The sequence below is a fragment of the Pelmatolapia mariae genome, linkage group LG4 (genome assembly GCF_036321145.2).
Source record: "Pelmatolapia mariae isolate MD_Pm_ZW linkage group LG4, Pm_UMD_F_2, whole genome shotgun sequence".
Classification (NCBI taxonomy): domain Eukaryota; kingdom Metazoa; phylum Chordata; class Actinopteri; order Cichliformes; family Cichlidae; genus Pelmatolapia; species Pelmatolapia mariae.
The window spans coordinates 1680001-1701199 of NC_086230.1; the positions used below are offsets into that span (position 1 = coordinate 1680001).

Here is a 21199-nt window from a genome sequence, read left to right on the forward strand (position 1 = left end):
CTCTCATGTTTGACCTGCAGTGTAAAAACTAAGCTGCCTGTACAGAGTTTATATCATGCACATCCTTTATCATCCAGTCCTTTCTGTCAGTGAGCATTAACAGGTACACGCAGGTGAATTTAGCCCTACGATGTAAACGCTGGCCCTCCAAACGACTGGAAACATGTAGTCACAGCTGGTTACACAATCTGACATTTTACACAAGTGACACAACCAATAAGAAACATGCTGCTGTCACATGAAGCCTGTGATTTGACAGGACCTCAGCACAGATCTTCCACCTAACGGCTGACACAACTACAAATGTGTGCGGCTCATATCAGTGAGTGTACGTGTGCTGCTTGTATGCACGTCACCTCCATAGGCCACGGTGCCTTGTGGGTCTGTGGTCAGACTCTGTCGCAGCTGCTTCTTCTTCTCTTCTGTGACATCCAAACCAAGGAAGGACAAGGCCTAAGAGAGACAGGAACATGAAGACAAGCACGTGCTGTCATCAAACTGCACTCTGCATATCACAGTTTGTTCTCCAAGTAAAATTATATTTCATTACAAATATTAGCCTAAAGTTACTTCACAAAGCATCTGCAAAGAGGACGCTTGTCTAGGAGACATACTGATACACCTGAGCTAAAGTACCAGAGACAGGATGCAGTAGAAGAAAGTACAAAAACTGCCTACATACACTTTTCATTAATTAGCAAATTCACCGTAGTCATAAAGTAGACACTGTGCTCTGTTCAACATGTATGTAGGTGTGTAATTCCTTTGTTTTCAATAGAGTTTTGTACACTGCCTGTTCGTTTTCCTTTGCAGTGCCAACAAATCAGGACAGAATGCTGCCAGTGTTTAAACTCACTGTGTCTCTAATCCCTGGATCAACATGCCCAAGCAAAATGTTGGCAACATTAAAATCAAAGCTAAATAACAGTAACAACTGTACAAAGAGGAAAATAGAAACTGTCATCAGAGAGTCGTAAAGCTGAAGGGACAGAGTCTGCTGACAGGGTAAAAATAATCCACATGCAATGGAGCAGGCAGGGCGGGCCTGTAAGAGGGAGATTAATAATTGGATGCATAAAGATGATGGGCTGGGAGTACTGGGATACTGTGGGTCCAATCTGAAGTAAAATCTGGGTTCAGGCTGAGGCCAGTTTCTATTAGTTTCTGATGACTGAAAGTGATGAGTGCACTGCAGGAAGAAGTAATGAAAAAGCAAAATAACAGGAAAAGGTGCAGAGTGGTTGGGAGCTATAGTGAGTAATACCAAAATCAGGAAGAGAACCACATGAAGCTCACTGAGAGAGGAACTACAGAAGATGAGAAAGGTGAAGCCGTGGTAAACAGTGGTCCCTGTGGTAATCGGAGCACTTGGAGCAGTGACTCTTAAACTAGGCGAGTGGCTCCAGCAGATCCCAGGAACGACATCTCTGCAGAGAGGAGCGCAGACTAATACTAATACTCAGACTCTCAGGCCTTTGGTAGAGGACCCGAGCATGAAGGATAAAGAGCACCCAGAGGGCAAGTGGGGGACATTAGTATACACTAATCCATCCAAATCATCCATTATCCAGGTGTTCCAATCACTTCCATGACCCCAGGTGTGTACAATCCTGGGTCGCTCTCAGGAGCTCAGTGAATCCCAGTGTGCTTCCATGATAGGATGCTGTCTGCGATAATTTCCTCACTACTAAATATTCCACAATCAACTCTTAGTGGTATTACACAGAGGGGAACAATTGGGATAGACGGCAACTCAGCCACAAGTGGCAGGCACGTAAAACGACAGAGTGCCTCTCTAGCAGCCAATCACTTAAATGACCAAAACGACCTCGGTCCACCACATCCTGCCACGGTGGTATTTCTGCATGCAAAGCTTAGCGTCTCAGCCCTGAGCTGCTGCAAATCAGACTTGTAAGGTCATTTTCCAGGAAGCTGACATCACTTCCTAGTTCGTTTCTCACATACCTGCTGGTCGGTATTCAACACTGTCGACCAGGATCACCCACAAACCTCGATCCAGTTTCTGACTTCTCCAACAACATACACCTTTCAACTACCAACCACATATGCCTTCACATGTGTCATCGCTCTCACATAATCTGTGTGATTTCTTTAGTATGAGTGTCCACTTAACTGTGTATCAGGTAGCATAGGTCTAAAGAAGCCTACCCGAGCAGGTCAGGACTCACCAAGTCTAATTTGTCTGATTTGAGGCGAATGTAAGGGTCCAGGGTTATCTTAGGTTTTGCTCCTGTCGGGGATCTCTGGCTGGTTGAACCTGGAGAAAGAAAATGAAGAAAAGAAAATCAGGACTGACTTTGGTTAAATAGAAAAAAGAAAAAAAAACTAAACCAGAAGTTTGGGTTGTTTAAAAAAATCCTTTCTTAAGTAGACTGCGTATATACACACAGATATGTAGTACATAGAACAAGGAAGCACTAGCTCAGGGGTCGGCAACCCTGAGCTAGTGCTTATACTGCGGCTCCACGTGGTTTGGAAAACAAATTCTAAGTATTTAACTGAAGTGTTTTTTATTTGTGTTAGTTCGTTTTTAACTTGTACTTCTAAATTGGAAGATTATTGTGATCTTGAAATATAAAAATAAAATTATGTTATTATTTTTCATCTCTCACAATAAGCATCACATTCATATAAACCATACCAGCCGAAACGCCGTGCGTTTATCGAGACTTTCAACCCCAGGCAGGCCAAGTATGGATCTTTGGATCCACATACGTATGTGAGCAGCTATTCTCCTCCATGAACTATGGTAACAACAAACAGCGCTGACGCCTCACAGATGACAGCTTACAGTCCTGCGTAAAGATGAAGCGACTTTGTACAGCCCTGGTCTGCAGATGCTGTGCGCAGAGGTTCAGGAGCAGAAGTCCCATTGTAAACATACCACGGCAGACCCGACGATGTTTCCATGAACACGCTTTTTTCTTCATTGACCACTTAACAGTGGTCAATAACAGTGTTATCTTTATTTTAGATGTCAAAAAGTATTTGCGGCTCCCAGTGTTTGCTTTTCCGTGGAAACTGGGTCCAAATGGCTCTTTGGGTGTTAAAGGTTGCTGACCCCTGCACTAGTCTCTTAACAGAATACTGAAAGTGTAACTAAGGTCTCAGGAGTGAGGAACAGCAGGAGAAATATCATTATATAATCTGTCATATCAGAGTTGAATAGACAACCTGATGTCGGTGGATTGCTGGTTTAAAGCAGGTCTTTGTGACTGTGAGTGATGGTACAGGGAAAAGCAGATGATTAAAAAGAGAGGAACTGAAGAAAAGTGGATGATTATGTAGACGAGAGGGGAGGGAGCAGCCAGCCATTAATTTGATGCGTTTTTCTGTCCCAGATTTGTATGGCTGCTCTGCTCTTCTGACTTTAAATTCTGTTTACACTCATGTTACGTTTGATCAGTTTAGGAAAAAATCTAAAAAAATGACAGACAAGGTCCAAACATTGTCTTCATAGTGTGGAGTCATTTTGTAGATTAACTGATTTAAGAGGAGTATTTATCTGAAATGTTGTCACAGTGAACCATATTTAACCTGGATCATAATTCTGGAATATTATATTTTGTAATATAATAAAAATCTGTTTGTGTGTGCGCTCACCTCACTACAAAGTGCTGACATCTGTCACAGCTAGCAACTGGCTTAGAGGCTGGCAGGGAGTGAAATGATTAGAGTACCTAGAAAATAACCTTGGCTGGGTAATCCCAGCCAATTGGATTGGGAAAGGCTGTCCAGTGGCTTTCGGCCGAGAGCCACGGGCAGCCCTATGACACTACAGCTGCTGGTCTGAAGCAGTGCTTCAGTATGACGACAACTGGACAGCTTCAGATCGTTTTCAGTCTCCTTTGGCAAAATGATGTTCTGCTGAGCGGCATTTGTTGCACCAAAAATAAAGAACAGCAAACGTAAAAGCTTTACAAACACTCGTGCTGTATGGCAGACATAATGCGAGCCAAAAATATGTTGAAATGAATATGAACTGTGAATACGTCCATTCACTTTAAGACTGCTCTTATTTGTGTTATCTAAATGTTACTATGTAACATGCTGAGCCACCGCATGCATCAGTACAGCCTCACTGATCTGAGATCGAGTCTCCACTTCTCTGGCTTTACTTCAGGACTGAGACAGATGTTCAGCTGAACTGTGGTGACTGAACTGCACTAATATGAGTCACCATTTCATCATTATTTTCATCCTCACAAAACTATTCAGTGATCAATATTTACAATGTTTAAAAGTAGAATGGGAGGCAGAGCCTTCAGTTTTCAGGCCCCTTTTCTGTGGAACCAGCTTCCAGTTTGGATTCAGGAGACAGACACTATCTCTACTTTTAAGATTAGGCTTCAAACTTTCCTTTTTGCTAAAGCATATAGTTAGGGCTGGATCAGGTCAGTTATGCTGCAATAGACATAGGCTGTAGAGTGTTTCTTCTTCAGTCACCATTTTCATGAACTATGTATTGAATCATTAGTTGATGTTAATCTCTGGCTTTCTTCCACAATGTGTCTTTGTCCTGTCATCATCCTCCAAACCCAGCCAGTCACATGTCCGCCCCTCCCTGAGCCTGGTTCAGCTGGAGGTTTTTCCTTTTAAAATCAAGTTTGACCTTGGCTGTCGCCAAAGCGTTTCCTCTTGTTGGAGTTTCCTCTGTATTAAAGCAGTTTGAGGCGACTCTTTGATGATTTGATTTGGTGCTATACAGATAAAACTGAACTGAATTGAATCAGGAACCCCCCCCCCCGCAGCACTGTAGTCTGAGTGCAAACACAGAGGTCTCACCTGAAACATGAATATCTGGAGGACAGATGTCAGGAGAAGGTGAGGAAGGTGGGGCTGGCTCCTCTGCACAGATCTACACCAATACACACAAGGAAAATAGTTAAATAGAATTCCAATACTGATGACCAATGAGTTTATTAGTGTAGCTAATAAAGTCATTTGAACGTATTCATTAATAACAAGAGCGCTGTCCCAAAGGTTGATTCTGTTCATCTGGACGTAGCGTTTTGTGGGAGAAACGTTTCGTCATCATCCAAGTGACTTCTTCAGTCTCAGCTGACTGCAGGTTTCAATCTTATAAACAGTACATTTGCATAATGACTGAAACCAGCCCACTGAAGGAACAATGGGCTGGGAGGTCAGTTCTTTGATCATTAATATGTAAAATGTCATGACCACTGATCAATGGTCCTGAGTCCCATTCACAGAGAGTTGGGGAATGGCTGCAATCACAGCATTGTAAGATGGTGAGAGATGGACCCTTAGGCCCCCTCCTCCATTCAGAGATGGTCTTTCCCTTATTAGATTTATTAGATTTAGTAGCTGATAGTAGCAGAACTGGGACTGAAGCTAGATGATGCAATGGTCTAGCTTCAGTTCTGGCTGTCTCTATATTGACATTAAAGACAACAGTTCTAAGTTCTTTGTGGTAACTGTGGACCAAACTCTATAAATGAGAAAGTAAAGAAATGAAATTCTTCCAACTTTCTTTAACCTCCTAAGACCCGAACACGACATGCATTTTAATTTCTCTTTGATATTTGGGCATATTGGGGCCCGATGAATGTAAAAACAAAGAATTACCAGATTGTTTTTTTTTTACCTTATTTTTGTTTTTAAGAAAAATAAGAGCCACATATGAGGATATTCGTTTAAAATTTTGATAGAACAGTAGCAGTATAATGTCCTCGTAAGTGGATATCAGGCCCTTGTAGAGCAAAATTGAGTATTTTGGTCTAAATAACCCAAAATGTGATGTCCACATATGTGGACGGCAGGTCCTAGGAGGTTAAAAATCATAATTATTTAATTCAACTCTACTATTTTTAAATTGTCAGAGAGTTTGAACTGACTACTGTTTCACTTTGTAAAATCACTCTGATGTTGACCCACCTTATGTAACATGCTATACTGTGAGAAGTACAACTACTCTTTAGTCAGTAACTGTTCATTAATCAGTGTGTTTATTGGACTATGTTTATTCCTCAGTTATACCAAAGTACATGTTTGGTTGATCTTTTAGCATTTTTTTGATGACATTAGTACAATATGAGACTTTAGCTCAAAGAATAAATGTAGTCTTAACCTTCAATTTTTTGAAACAACATAATCGACTCAGCTGACACATTTAAGGACACCTGGTGTTTTTTGTGTTTTCGAATGAGGATAAATAGCAACAGTAACTCTGTTTCCCAGAGCTCAGTCAGTTTGTCTCTTTTATCCTGCAGTCGGTGTGCTGATATAGGTACAGAAGATACAACTCTAATCACTTTTCTTTTACATGAAAATCCTGCTTCTTCTGCAATTTCTGGTTTGCTGTGAGAATAACAGGCCACTTCTTCTATAAATGACCTGTAGGAGCCGTGTATGTGGTGGAGCTGACCTCGGGTGATCGGATGTGGACTTTTAAGCGTCCAGAGTTGTAGCTGTTGCCCGAGGCTCGCTGGACCCCATTGTGAAGAGACGTGCTGCTTGGAAAAAGTCCTTTACCCGGGATGAAGGCTATGTCCACAGCAGTATCTTGGCTAGAGACAAACACATAAGCATGTGATCAGTGTTGGCACACAAAGCGTGGTCCATATATGTGGGACATTTTGTTTACCCGTTTACAAAAACACATTCAACTTTGGGCTTAAAGTGTAGTATCAGCTTTGACACTGTATTTACAGCTGGGTCTATGGCAGTTTGTGTAAAAATCATTTGGTTGCAGTCTTTAACAAAGCTTAAATCAGGTTTTTCCAACCCAGGATCGAAGATGCTGTAGAAGATAATGTTTCCACAGTATGAAGGTTTCTGCACAACTTTATTTATTTAAGTATTATAAGTTATTAGCTTGAACTGTTACAAGAAAAACTGTTAATCCTAAGAGAGTGATATGAGCTTTTCTCAGTTTGAACTGATTTTAATGATCTACATGTAACCCAATGAACTGGAGAGAGTATATATCCATGCCATCACACTGCTTTATGTCTTTTACAGACAATGTTTTACACTTATACTCATGATAGTATCCACCATCCTCTTTACAATGTGTCCAAAACCGTGAGACTTTTTCTTAAGTCTAATCTGGCCTTGCTATTCTGATCACTGGTTTGTGAAGCTGTCTATGTCCTGCAGTGCTGTTATCTAGCTGCTTGATGTAAAAGGCCACCACTCTTGCAAAAAAAGCCTTTTACATGGATTTCCATGTAAGGGGAGGGATTTCATCCCTTCATATAATGTCAATCTCACAAATGACTTTTTGTTTTTTTCACAGAATGTGCCAAAATCCTGAATCATGCGCTCTCACTGTCCGCCTGGTTTCCCATAATTTCATTGTATATGCACAGTGACAATAAAGGGTTATTCCATTCTATTCTATTCTATTGTACTGAGATGTCTTTTGACTTTATGCTCTGTGTTTCTAACTGCAGGTGTCACACTTGGAGTCAGTTCCAGACCTTGGATCTTATTTCTTTATAAGGAAGCTTTAAAAAATCTATCCTGCCTGCATCTGTCAGCTGTCCAACCCTGTGTATAGGAATAACTCTGTTTCAGTGGGTACTGCAGTACTTTTGTTAGGCATCTCTTGAAACTGAAACTGTGAAAACATTCATTATCTGACTCTAACTTAATATGTGTTGGGAAACAGTAAAAATAACAAAGAAATCATGTCAATGTCCAAAAACACACAGAACACTAAGATCAAAACTGCTTATACTGTAGCACTGTGTATACACTGGCTCATTGTTCCACACTAGACTTACTTTGATACATTCATTTCTAACACGAACACCACTCACCTGAATTTCACTTTGTTTAGCATGCTTTTGGCCTCTTCATGTGTCACACCAATCAAGGACTCCTTGTTAATGGCAATGAGCTGATCTCCCGGTCTCAGCCGTCCATCCTGCACAACAGAGAGACAGTTTTATTCCCACTGAGCAGGAGGCTACAAACACACAAACCCTGTTTCTCCTTATATGTCAGGGCCACTTCTAAGGATCAAAGTACTTATCCAAGTCTAGTCATTATCAGCTCTTTTCAACTGCAGGAACATAACTGCAACATGTATTTCAGTTCAATCCAATTCAATTTTATTCATATAGCACCAAATCATAACAACAGTTGGCTCAAGGTGCTTTGTTCTGTAAGGCAAGATCAATAATACAGACAAATCAAAGAAAATTCCAACAATCATATGACCCCCTAAAGAGCAAGTGCTTTGGCAACGGTGTGAAGGAAGAACTCCCTTTTAAACAGGAAGAAACCTCCAGCAGAACCAGGCTCAGGGAGGGGCGGGGACCAGATAGGGGAGAGGAGAGAAAGACAATCTGAGGAAGACAGCCAGATATGAATCATAACTAATGACGAAATGCAGGGAGGTGTATAAACAGGTGATGAGTGAGAAAGGGTGAGAGAAGGAAAAATGCATCATGGGAGTCCCCCAGCAGCCTACACCTATTGCAGCATAACTAAGGGAGGATTCAGAGTCACCTGGTCCAGCCCTAACTATATGCTTTAGCAAAAAGGAAAGTTTGAAGCCTAATCTTAAAAGTAGAGATAGTGTCTGTCTCCTGAATCCAAACTGGAAGCTGGTTCCACAGAAGAGGGGCCTGAAAACTGAAGGCTCTGCCTCCCATTCTACTTTTAAATACTCTAGGAACAACAAGTAAGCCTGCAGTGTGAGAGCGAAGTGCTCTAATAGGGTGATATGGTACTACAAGGTCATTAAGATAAGATGAGGCCTGATTATTTAAGACCTTGTATGTGAGGAGCAGGATTTTGAATTCTGGATTTAACAGGAAGCCAATGAAGGGAAGCCAAAACAGGAGAAATCTGCTCTCTCTTTCTAGTCCCTGTCAGGACTCTTGCTGCAGCATTTTGGATTAACTGAAGGCTTTTCAGGGAGTTTTTAGGACTTCCTGATAATAAAGAATTACAGTAGTCCAGCCTGGAAGTAATAAATGCATGAACTAGTTTTTCAGCGTCACTTTGAGACAGGATATTTCTAACTTTAGAGATGTTGCACAAATGGAAGAAAGCATCCATCCATCTTCTTCCGCTTATCCGGGGCCGGGTCGCGGGGGCAGCAGCCTAAGCAGAGAAGCCCAGACATCCCTCTCCCCAGCCACCTCCTCCAGCTTATCCGGGGGAACACCAAGGCGTTCCCAGGCCAGCTGAGAGATATAATCTCTCCAGCGTGTCCTGGGTCTGCCCTGGGGCCTCCTCCCGGTGGGACATGCCCGGAAAACCTCGCCCAGGAGGCGCCCAGGGGGCATCCTTGTCAGATGGCCGAACCACGTCAGCTGGCTCCTTTCGATGTGGAGGAGCAGCGGCTCTACTCTGAGCCCCTCACAAATGGCCGAACTTCTCACCCTATCTCTAAGGGAGAGACCAGCCACCCTTCAGAGGAAACCCATTTCCGTCGCTTGTATTCGCGATCTCGTTCCTTCGGTCACTACCCACAGCTCGTGGCCATAGGTGAGGGTAGGGACGTAGATCGACCGGTAAATTGAGAGCTTCGCTTTTACACTCAGCTCTCTCTTCACCACAACAGACCGGTACAGCGTCCGCATCACTGCAGCCGCTGCACCAACCTGTGTGTCGATCTCCTGCTCCCTTCTCCCATCACTCGCGAACAAGACCCCGAGATACTTGAACTCCTCCACTTGGGGCAGGAACTCATCCCCGACCTGGAGTGGGCACTCCACCCTTTTCCGGCTGAGGACCATGGCCTCAGATTTGGAGGTGATTTTGGAGGTCATTGAGTCTGTCCTGTGCTCCTCCATCACAGTCTGGTATGGTGCAGCCACTAAACAGGACAGGAGCAGACTGCAGCGGACTGTACGGGCAGCAGAAAGGATAATTGGCGCCCCCCTGCCCTCCATCCAGGATCTGTACCTCTCAAGAACCAGGAAACGGGCAGGGAAAATCATCACAGACCCCTCACACCCTGGACACAGACTTTTTGACCTGCTGCCCTCTGGCAGACGGTACAGAAGCCTGCAGACCAGGACCACCCGACACAGGAACAGTTTCTTTCCCCTCGCTATCTCCCTCCTAAATAGCTGACCTGTCACACTGCTCCCACTGCCAGACTGCAACTGCACCTTATGTACATTCTGTAGTATTCATTCCACCTCATCTCATTTCTGTATTTTATGTATATAAGTTTAGATTAGTTATTTATAGTTGGTTTACACAGCTTTGTGTATGTATGTGTATGCATGTGTAATGTATATATAGACACGTGTGTGTGTGTGTGTAGGTGTGTGTGTGTGTGTAGGTGTGTGTGTAGGTGTGTGTGTAGGTGTGTGTGTGTGTGTGTGTGTGTGTGTGTGTGTGTGTGTGTGTGTGTGTGTGTGTGTGTGTGTGTGTGTGTGTGTGTGTGTGTGTGTTACATTGCTGTGCTTGAGAGCCACCATCTACCGGAACCAAATTCCTTGTATTTGTCTGCACATATACTTGGCCAATAAACACGATTCTGATTCTGATTTGGAGGTGCTGATTCTCATTCCCACCGCTTCACACTCGGCTGCGAACTGTTCCAGTGCGAGTTGGAGGCCATCACCTGATGAAGCCACAGGACCACATCATCTGCAAAAAGCAGAGATGAGATTCTGAGACCACCGAAGTGAAAGCCCTCCGCCACTTGGCTACGCCTAGAAATTCTGTCCATAAAAATTATGAACAGAATCGGTGACAAAGGGCAGCCCTGGAGGAGCCCATCACCCACCAGGAGCGAGTCCGACTTATTGCCGGCTATACGAACCAAGCTCTTGCAATGGTCGTATAAGGACTGAATGGCCCGTAGCAATGGGCCAGACACCCCATACTCCCGGAGCACCCCCCCCCACAGGACCCCCCGAGGGAGACGGTCGAATGCCTTCTCCAAGTCCACAAAACACATGTAGACTGGTTGGGCAAACTCCCATGGACCCTCGAGTATCCTCGAGAGGATAAAGAGCTGGTCCAGTGTTCCACGACCGGGACAAAAACCGCATGGTTCCTCCTGTATCCAAGGTTCGACTAACGGATGAACTCTCCTCTCCAGCACCCTGGCATAGACTTTCCCCGGGAGGCTGAGGAGTCTGATTACCCTGTAGTTGGAACACACCCTTCGGTCCCCTTTCTTAAAGATGGGGACCACCACCCCGGTCTGCCAGTCCAGGGGTACTGCCCCTGATCCCCAGGCAACATTGCAGAGACGTGTCAACCAAGACAGCCTTACAACATCCAGAGCCTTCAGGAACTCGGGGCAGACCTCGTCCACCCCAGCGGCTCTGCCACCAAGGAGTTGTTTAAACTAGGTTTACTATCCTGCGCAAATTTGCGTAACTTCCCTAAACCCAACACCCCCTAGAATTACTGGCTTTTTTATTTTCTGGTGCAAGTCCCGAGGTGTTAATCAGCCCTGCTGAGATTTTCACAGGTCGTCAGCTTGTTTCTCCTCCAGCTTTTGTTGTGCAAACCACCCATTATCCTTGAGGCCTGGCACATTTGCATTTGCTCACTCAGAGTTGCTCAGATCCAAGGCAAGAGAAAAATCTGTGTTACAACCCTCAAAAATGCCTGCTGTATCTATACAAAATATCCCACACATTGACTGACCTACAAATATGAAAGACACACAATATATGGAAAAACAAGTCTGTTTAATTTATAAAAAAAATTGTGTGAAAACAGAATCAATAGTTGCTAATACAATGACATGAGTGGCATATGTGATCTCTCCAGCTTTGCATGTTCTCTCCTCTGCCTGTTCATGTAAAAATAGCAAAAATTAAAAAACAAAAAACATAAAAAATAAATTCTGTCCCTCAGTTCTTTTGCCACACTGCAAAAGACGGCACTGTGTGGGTTGAGGAGGACATGGGAATGCCCAGTGCAGTAGCAAATCGCTCGTGCTTCACTGCACAAGCTGGACCCACAGAGTCTGCTAAGGTTTGTCACTGCCATATTACATATGATATTTATATAAACCCATTTACAGTGAGCTTCATGTAAATGTACCATTCTCTAATTATTTTAATTACTCCCCATCAAGGAGTGTATGGTCAATTAAGCCCACAGATCAGAGCCGGACTGGAATTTGTCAGTTCATGAACTGATGGCATTCACCTGCAAATATAAAAGACACACTCCATTGTTCCATTGTGACTGTGTATGTGAGGAAGTGGCATTGCTTGACTACAGCATAGTGCTGTGCATAAAAGCGGACTGTGCTAAGAGTTTCACTCCAGGGGAACACATGACCATAGATGAACAGCTGTTCCCTACCAAGGTTCGTTGTCCATTCACACAGTATATTGCAACCAAGCCAGACAAATTTGGGATCAAGTTCTGGATGGCCACGGATTTGGACACCAAATATGTCTGCAGTGCATCTCCTTACTTGGGAAAAGACCCCAGTCATCAGAAGGGAGAGAGGCTGGCAGAGAACGTGGTCATGAAACTGATGGAGCCGTTTTTGGATGATGGGAGAAATGTCACAACGGACAGTTTCTTTACTTCACTGTTACTGTCGCACAGACTGCTGCAGCGCAAAACAACATTACTGGGCACGGTGAATAAAGTCCGGCGTGAACTTCCTCAACTTGCAAAAGATACTGCAAAGCGAGAGGTATTCTCCACTTCAGTGCTTAGAAGTGGCAGTGTCTCCTTGACAATTTATGCACCTAAAAAAAACAAGACTGTGTGTCTTCTAAGTTCCATGCACCAAGACGTGACGATCGGTGACGGCAGAAAGAGGAAACCCAACACGATAACAGACTATAACCACATGAAGGTATGTGAATGTGTGTACAATTTTACACCAGTGCTACAATGTTTTCTGATGTGTGCTATACAGGCCTATAGAAAAAAACATATACTCATGACTCTCTCTCTCTGCTTTTACAGTGTGGTGTAGACGTGTTGGACCAAATGGCACGGATGTATTCCGTAAGATCAGCAACACGCAGGTGGCCAGTAGCGGTTTTCTACAATATGCTGGACCTGGCGGCAGTGAATGCCTACACGATTGTTTCTGAGTCTTCTAGCTCAGCAACTTCGTTGCCGATTTATGCAGCACAAGGAAATATTAGCACAGAGGCAGGCTGCTGCAGCTGCTGTGCCGGGGACTGTAAAGACAACGCAGTGCCAGGTGCAAGAGAGCTGCAACAGGAATTGCAGCAGGTTTACCTGTGCAACATGTCAGAAATTTACCTGTGCCAAATGCAGGGATGATGGACACTGGGTCTGCAAACGCTGTAAAGTTTGAAACACTTTGAAATAAAACAGACTTGTGTACCCATATATTGTGAATGTGTGTCTTTTGTATGTAGGTTGTAACATAGAGGTTTGGCCTGCCTTGGATCTGAGTAAACAAATGCCAATGTTGCACAAACACACACACACACACACACACACACACACACACACACACACACACACACACACACACACACACACACACAGCAAATCTGAATTTATTTGTCCCACAAGTGGAAAATCTGCATTGTCATTGCAAAAAAGTGGACAGAGCACGGTATAGAAAGTGCACTATACAAACAATCTGGAAACATAAATATGGACACGTGTATTCAAAAATATTGGTGTATGTATACACACACACACATATCTATCTATCTATCTATGATATGGATGTGTCTGTGTGTATAACTACACTTTATGCATATTATATAAGGTGTGGCTATATAAATATATAAATATATGTACAACTCTGTGTATATATGTTTATGGACAGGCATGCAATGTAGTGACAAGGATTGACAAGAACTAATATTGCATATGAGAAATATTGCACATAGAAACTACCATGGTGTATTGTACGCTGCAGGTAAGGAAGGAAAGTAGCCTTGCAGGGAAGGAAAGACCTGAATCTCTCATGGTTAGGGGTTGGGGGAGGGTGTGTTTGCACAACAAAAGCAGGAGAACAATGGAGCTGAAGACCTGTGAAAATCTCAGCGGGGTGCCAAGAGGTGTTAAGGTCGGGGGGAATTTACGCAAATTTGCGCAGGCTAGTAAATCTAGTAGTAGGGACTTGCACCAGGGAAAAAAGGCTCAGTAATTCTAGTGTTAATTGCCTCAGTGACCTCGTCCCCAGATATTGGCTGTCATCCCCTTCGTCCCCAAACTCTGCTTCCGCCACGGAAGACGTGTCAGTGGGATTGAGGAGGTCCTCGAAGTATTCCTTCCACCGCCTGACGATTTTCTCAGTCGAAGTCAGCAGCACTCCACCCGAACTATACACAGTGCAGTTGGAACACTGCTTTCCCCTCCTGAGTCACCTGACGGTTTGCCAGAATCTCTTCGAGGTAGTCCGAAAGTCTTTTTCCATGGCCTCTCCGAACTCCTCCCACACCCGAGTTTTTGCTTCCGCCACCGCCCGAGCCGCATTCCACTTAGCCTGTCAGTACCTATCAGCTGCCCACAGGCTAACCAAGCCCGGTAGGACTCCTTCTTCAGTTTGGTGGCTTCCCTCACCTCAGGTGTCCACCATTTGGTTCGGGGTTTACCAAAATGACAGGCACCAACCACCTTGCGGCCACAGCTCCGTGTAGCGGCTTCGGCAATGGAGATGCTGAACATGGTCCATTCGGACTCAATTTTCCCCAGTCTCCCTCGGAATGCTGTTGAAGCTCTGCCGGAGGTGTGAGTTGAAGATCTCACGGACTGGGGCCTCTGCTAGACATTCCCAGCACACCCTCCCTGTACGTTTGGGTGTGCCAGGTCTGTCCAGCGTCCTCCCCCGCCACCTAATCCAACTCACCACCAGGTGGTGATCAGTTGACAGCTCAGCCCATCTCTTTACCCGAGTGTCCAAAACATATGGCCGCAGGTCTGGTGATACAATTACAAAATCGATTATTGACCTGCGGCCTAGAGCGTCCTGGTGCCACGTGCACCTATGGACACTCTTATGTTTGAACAAGGTGTTCGTTATGGCCAAACTGTGGTTTGCACAGAAGTCCAATAACAAAGCACCGCTCAGGTTAAGATCTGGGAGGCCGTTCCTCCCAATCATGCCCTTGCAGGTCTCACTGTTGTTGCCCACGTGAGCATTGAAGTCTCCCAGTAGGACAACAGAGTCCCCAGGAGGAGCACCCTCCAGTGCCCCACTCAGGGACTCCAAGAAGGCTGGGTACTCTGAACTGCCACTCGGTGCATAAGCACAGACGACAGTCAGGTACTGCTCCCTGACCTGAAGGCGAAGGGAACAAACCCTCTCGTCCACTGGGAGAAATCCCAACATACCAGCAGCAAGTTGAGGGGATACCAAGATACCCACCCCAGCTCGACGCCTCTCACCAGGGGCAACTCCAGACTGAGACAGAGTCCAGCCCCTCTCCAGGAGACTGGTTCCAGAGCCCAGGCCATGCGTAGAGGTGAGCCCGACTATATCTAGCCGGTACCTCTCAACCTCACGCACTAGCTCAGGCTCCTTCCCCACCAGAGAGGTGACACTCCATGTCCCAATCGCCAGTCTTGGTAGCCGGGGATCGGTCCGCCAGGGCCTCCGCTCCTGGCCGCCGCCCGATTCACTTTGCACCCGACTCCTACGGTGCCTCCTGCGGGTGGTGGGCCTGCAGGAAGACGGGCCCATATCTCTTTTTCGGGCTGTGCCCGGCCGGGCCCCATGGACTAAGGCCCGGCCACCAGACGCTCGCCCTCGGGCACCCTCCCCGGGCCTGGTTCCAGGGCAGGGCCCCGGTAACCCTATCCCGGGCAGGGTGAACTGTTTCCTCAATGGGGTCTTCTGAATCCCTCTTTGTCTGGTCCCTCACCCAGGACCAATTTGCCATGGGAGACCCTACCAGGGGGCAAAAGCCCCCAGACAACATAGCCCCTGGGATCCCTGGGACACACAAACCCCTCCACCACGATAAGGTAGCCATTCTCAGAGGGGTGGAAGAAAGCAGTCTTACATATTTGTTTAATATGTGCATTGAAGGACATGTCCTGGTCAAAAATGACTCCAAGGTTCCTCACAGTGTTACTGGAGGCCAAGGTAATGCCATCCAGAGTAAGAATCTGGTTAGATACCATATTTCTAAGATTTTCAGGGCCGAGTACAATAACCTCAGTTTGATCTGAATTTAGAAGTTATGTTATGCCTTCTAATGTTACTGCCTCAGAGAAGCATGTATAATGTAGACATTTACTAGACGGGACCACATACTCATTTTAGGTTTGACAGCATTTCTAGTAAACAATGAGAGAAAGAAAACACGAACGAACAGCTTGTAGTGGGGGAGAGGGGGGTCATGTATAGACAAAGAAGGGTTGTGTGTGAAGGTCCTGCTCCTGAAATTCAGAAAAATGATCTCCAAGAACTGGTCCTAGCAATGAACCCTGTGGAACTCCATATCAGTTTGGATCAGTTTGGTGGTGAGGATGTCTGGTATTATGGTGTTGAAGGCTGAGCTGTAGTCAAAGAAGAGCATCCTCATGTAGTGCTTCCTGTTCTCCAAATGGCTCAGCGCTCTCTGAAGGGTGATGGGAACAACATACTCTATGGACCAATTTGCTCAGCAAGCAAACTGATGGGGGTCAAGGGAGGGGGTACAGTCTCTGATTGGCTGAGACACTATCCGCTCAAAACACTTTATGACTAGTCTGCATATGCACGCCTCAATTTCTTCTTTCTTATTCTTATGGATAAAGCATGAGGAGAGCGGAAGAGCGAGGAAAAGGAGACTAAACAGTGCTTCATTTCTCCTCTTCCTTTCTACTCATGTTTCATTCAGTTATCTCATGGCCTTCCACTCAGAGATCAAGGAGTGAGGGCCCAAGTAAGCATGTTGAAACTGAATGTTGACAAAGATGATGACAAAGTCTCACTGCAGGAGATTTGTTAGCTGTAAGTGTAGTTTGTACGTCTTGTTCTGCAGTTTGTGTAAACAGAAAGGTGATAGGACCTTTAGCTAACACAAACTGTAACACAAACTGGGATTTAAATAAGCAAAGGCATTGCTCCATGATGGCATGTCTTCCACTTCATCACACCGCTCATCTTTCCCTCTCATTGCACTTTAGGTTTATTTGAGGCTGCTGTCCTCTTTTCTTACCCGGTGACAGTCTCCTCCTGACAGGACCTCCTGGATGAAGACTGCAGGGCCGTCAGGCCTGTTGGAACCTCCTCCAATGGTGATGCCTAAACTGCCGGATCGTGCTATTGAAATAAGTTGAATCACCCCTTCACCTGGATGACTAAGAACACAAAGACACGGATTATCAATTCTGGAAGTTAGGAAAAGGGGTCTGTGGTACACCTCAACTTACAGGACTTGCTTCTAAAAGCTGGGTGGAAGACAAGAACTAAAACTGTGTCCAGTGTTACTGGCAACTCGGAGGGTTTTTATTTAGCTTGAATCTACACCTATAGCCAATTTAGAATGAGATCAACCTAACGTATATGCCTTTGGACAGAAACACAGGGAAATGATGCAAATAACACAATAAAGGCTGATCGCAAGATTCAAGAGTGGATAATGGCAGAAGTAGTTCCATGGTTGAGAAAAACAGCTTAACATAGTTCAGGGACTCACTCGAGGATTTAGGTGTATCATTGGCAACAGTGTACAATCAAGAGATGAATGAGTGAATGAAATACAACAAGGTGCAAACCACAGGTTACACTCAGAACTGGAGGCCAGATTAGACTTTGACAGAAACAAGGCTTTGCTCTCGAAATGGAAAAACAATGTCTTTGGACAGATGAAACCAGGATGAACTCTGATCACAACGTTTGAAGGAGGACAGAAAGGAGAACATGATCCAAAGAACATGTGTCCATCATGGCAGAGGCAGTTAGAGCATTGGTATACATCAGAGTCAAAGCTTTGTTGTCAAAAACCATACGTACACATCATACACAGGGATTTGAACTTCACAGTGCTCCCATTAAATATTACATTATGTTACAAATACACAACAGCGTACAACACAATCTAATTGTTTGTAGGCAACAGTTGGTGTGGATGTTGGGTGGGGGAATCAGGGAAGGGCGATGGTGGAGAGTTTTGTAAGTCTGGTGTGGGGTTCAGAGGGAAAAGGTGAATGAAGGTGTTCATCTGTAAGTCTGATACCAATAAAAAAAAGAGTACATGGAGACAAGGACAAACCACAAACTATGGAAGAAAAGGGACACTTTTGTTTTTAATTTTACACGTAACCTTTTGTATTGTCTATACTGTCGATTTTGTTACCTAACGCTCTGTTTATTTTAACCTTTGTGAATGCCTGTTCATGAAAAGCACTTAATAAATACACTTTACTCTAAATTCTTCTTAGAGTCCTTCTAAGATGTGACAATGTGCTGGTACAGCTTTGTTTTAGCCACGCTGGGTTAAAGGAATTCGATTGGTTTCAATAATAAACAAATGGTTACTGGATGATCATGTTTAAAATAAACAATGTTTCCTACTGGTCTGAAACAGGAAGTGAACAGCAGAGTCTGATGTTGGTCAGAGGTACAATATTGGAGCATGAGTTATGGATGGTAACCTCCCACAGAGAGGCGGGATGGCCACTTTTAATCACCCCCTGATAGGAGGCACACTGTCTCCAAACAATCACAGTCTGCAATCAGTCTCAGACAGACTGATCACAGATAAGTGCAATTCATCTGCAACGTGTCTCTTTGCAGTAGGGGCTACTCAGATCAGCTGGTTATATTCTGGGTTTATTCCTACATAAACCAAGGCTGCCATCCTGCAGCAGCTCTGTCATGATCTGTGGAAGAGTTTTGTCATTTCTGTCTCCAGTCACAGCTTTCCTTGTGTGAATGGAGCCTAAACAATCTGGAAAAAGTCCTGCAGCTTCCCAAAACTCAAATAAGATTTTCTTTTTATTTTCTTGTTTCATTATTATGATGTTCTGACTTTAATTACATTAGCCCTGCTGACATCTTCCCTTAATGAAAAGTGGTTCACTTTCAACCACTTTGTTCATCCCAACCTAACCAACCAGAACTTATTCTTTTAGCTCCAAGACTTTCTTGATGGTCGGGTTGACAGTGAGCCTGTATTAAATATGAACTCTTACCTGAGGGAGCGCAGCATGGGCCCACTGTTGTTGTACATACTCTGAGAGCCTGCTGGGCTCAACAGCAAAGGACTCTGGGAGCGTGACGAGGAACCGGATGATGTGCTATCCAGGTAGCGACCTCCTTTGGATTTGAAAAACAAACAAACAAAAAATTACATGAGAGAGATAACCCAGATTACAGTTATTTTAGGAAAGGGCAGTTAGCAATCCAGACTTTCAGCTGCTCCCTTTAGCACACAGCAGATCATCTGCCTCCGTCTCACCCTATCCCAGCATCCTCCTCTGTCACACCGGCCCTCGGGATATCCTCCTTCACCACATGCATGAGTCTCTGAGGTCTTCCTCTTTTCCTCCTGCCTAGCAGCTCCATCTTCAGCATCCTTTGTCCGATATATCCACTCTCCCTCCTCTGCTTGTTGCCAAAACCATCCCAAACCCCTGAACTCACTTCCACCCACTCCACCTCACTGCCTGATGCTTTGGATGCTTGATCCCTGTATTTAAACTCACTACCTTTGCACCTTCATGTTGACCTTTCCACCCATCTCCCTCCATACTCCAGTGTTCTGTCTGGCTTGTACAGACTTTCATTAGTCCAGTCTCCAGAGCATACCTCCACCTCTTAAGGCTCTCTTCCACCTGCTCTCTACTCTCACAATTTTCTCTGCAAAAATCAGGATCACCTCTTAGTCACTTTGCTCTTTTTAAATTAATTTCTATAAAAGTTATCTCATAGTACGACTTCATTAAATTGCCCCATTTTGCATTTTTTCCTTTTAGAACATTATTTCTACTTGAGTCGCACTTAATTCCTATAAATATTTAACACGAGCAAACTGGTCTCATACTACACATATAACATAGTGTTCTCTGTTTTTAGAACGTCATTTTTCTTCTAGTTTGTACTTGAACCCTAGCTTAAAGACCTCAGTGCAATGTTTTAGCATCAGTGAGGGCTGTTTAGATTAGCACACCAGACACATCACAATCAAATTTCTCCTCATAAACAAGTGTTTTTACACCAAGCGAAGAGTGGTCCGTGCAGCCTACAGCAGCAAAGCCAACAGCATGGACCAGCTCATCACTGCTGTTAGTGAGGATCTTTTTCTCGCTGTTCTTGTGTCTCTAGAGAGACTTTCAGGCTCTTGCAGTATATTCCTGTGAACCATCCACACTAACAATTCTTAACGCAGTCCTATAATGCAAACCACATTATAGTGCTGTCTCTCTTTATTCTGGAGCTGAAGCCTGATGTATCAGCAGCACTGCTCACATGCTGGAGCTCTGTTTAACAGCTCTGCAGCAGCTGGCTGCCTCCTCTCCAAGTCAAACAGATGTTGGTAAATGTGCACTTGTCGTAAGGCATTTTAAGGTCGACTTCCTCTTTCCTGCCTATAGGCAGAGTACTCTGACTAAAATAGAACGGTTGTTTTCTATTTTCGATTTCAAATGTTAAAGGTCATGTTGGTCTTTGCTTTAGAAATTGGACAACAGTTTGAAGAATACCTGAAAGTATACTTTTTAAACACAAACTGATCAGGAAAATAATACCAAATAATAATAAAATAATATTTGCATAATCAATAGACTGAGACATGACTTTCTCATGGACTTTAAGGCCATTTTCCACTGTTTCCATGGTGTGACTGTAGCCCCGTGGGAAAAGTTAGGCTTCAAGGCTTACTGCTAACCAGGCTCCCTAAGAAATGGTCAGCACTGTTGAAAAGCTGCATGTTAACCCAAACCACAACCACCAAACACCATCAAGTCATTGGTTCAGGTATGTGGATGACACCAGGGTGAAAATCAAATCTCAGGATGTACCACAATTCACGGATCACATTAACTCAGTGGACCGACACGTCAAATTCACCAGGGAGGATATGAAAAGTGGCAGGTTAGCCTTCTTAGACTGTGAGATTTCCATCAGTAATGGGGGACATCTAAAAGCTGATGTGTACCATAAACCTACACATACAGATCAGTATCTAAGGTTTGACTCTCATCATCCACTGGAGCACAAACTGGGTGTCATCAGGACGCTACAACACAGAGCGAACACCATCCCCACTGACACAGCGGCCAGGGAGGCAGAAGAACATCAAGAAGGCCCTGAGTAAATGTGGTTATCCCAGCT

At 44.5% G+C, this 21199-nt stretch overlaps 1 protein-coding gene and 1 long non-coding RNA gene across 7 annotated transcripts in view; one reads left to right on the forward strand and one right to left on the reverse strand.

The window, feature by feature from the left end:
• si:dkeyp-72e1.9 (syntaxin-binding protein 4) overlaps positions 1-21199 on the reverse strand; it is a 73291-nt gene that overhangs the window by 10469 nt on the left and 41623 nt on the right. For all 6 annotated transcript variants that reach the window (XM_063471074.1, XM_063471072.1, XM_063471071.1 and 3 more), the window contains 7 exons: positions 19060-19183; positions 17082-17223; positions 7809-7915; positions 6410-6551; positions 4807-4879; positions 2190-2278; positions 357-453 (listed from right to left, as the gene is read on the reverse strand). In XM_063471074.1, the coding sequence (XP_063327144.1) occupies positions 357-453; positions 2190-2278; positions 4807-4879; positions 6410-6551; positions 7809-7915; positions 17082-17223; positions 19060-19183 (774 nt within the window). The remainder of the gene's footprint in view (positions 1-356; positions 454-2189; positions 2279-4806; positions 4880-6409; positions 6552-7808; positions 7916-17081; positions 17224-19059; positions 19184-21199) is intronic.
• LOC134625792 (uncharacterized) lies at positions 12530-13107 on the forward strand. Its single transcript, XR_010093757.1, has 3 exons — positions 12530-12631; positions 12718-12796; positions 12910-13107. It is a non-coding gene; the product is annotated as an uncharacterized LOC134625792 (long non-coding RNA).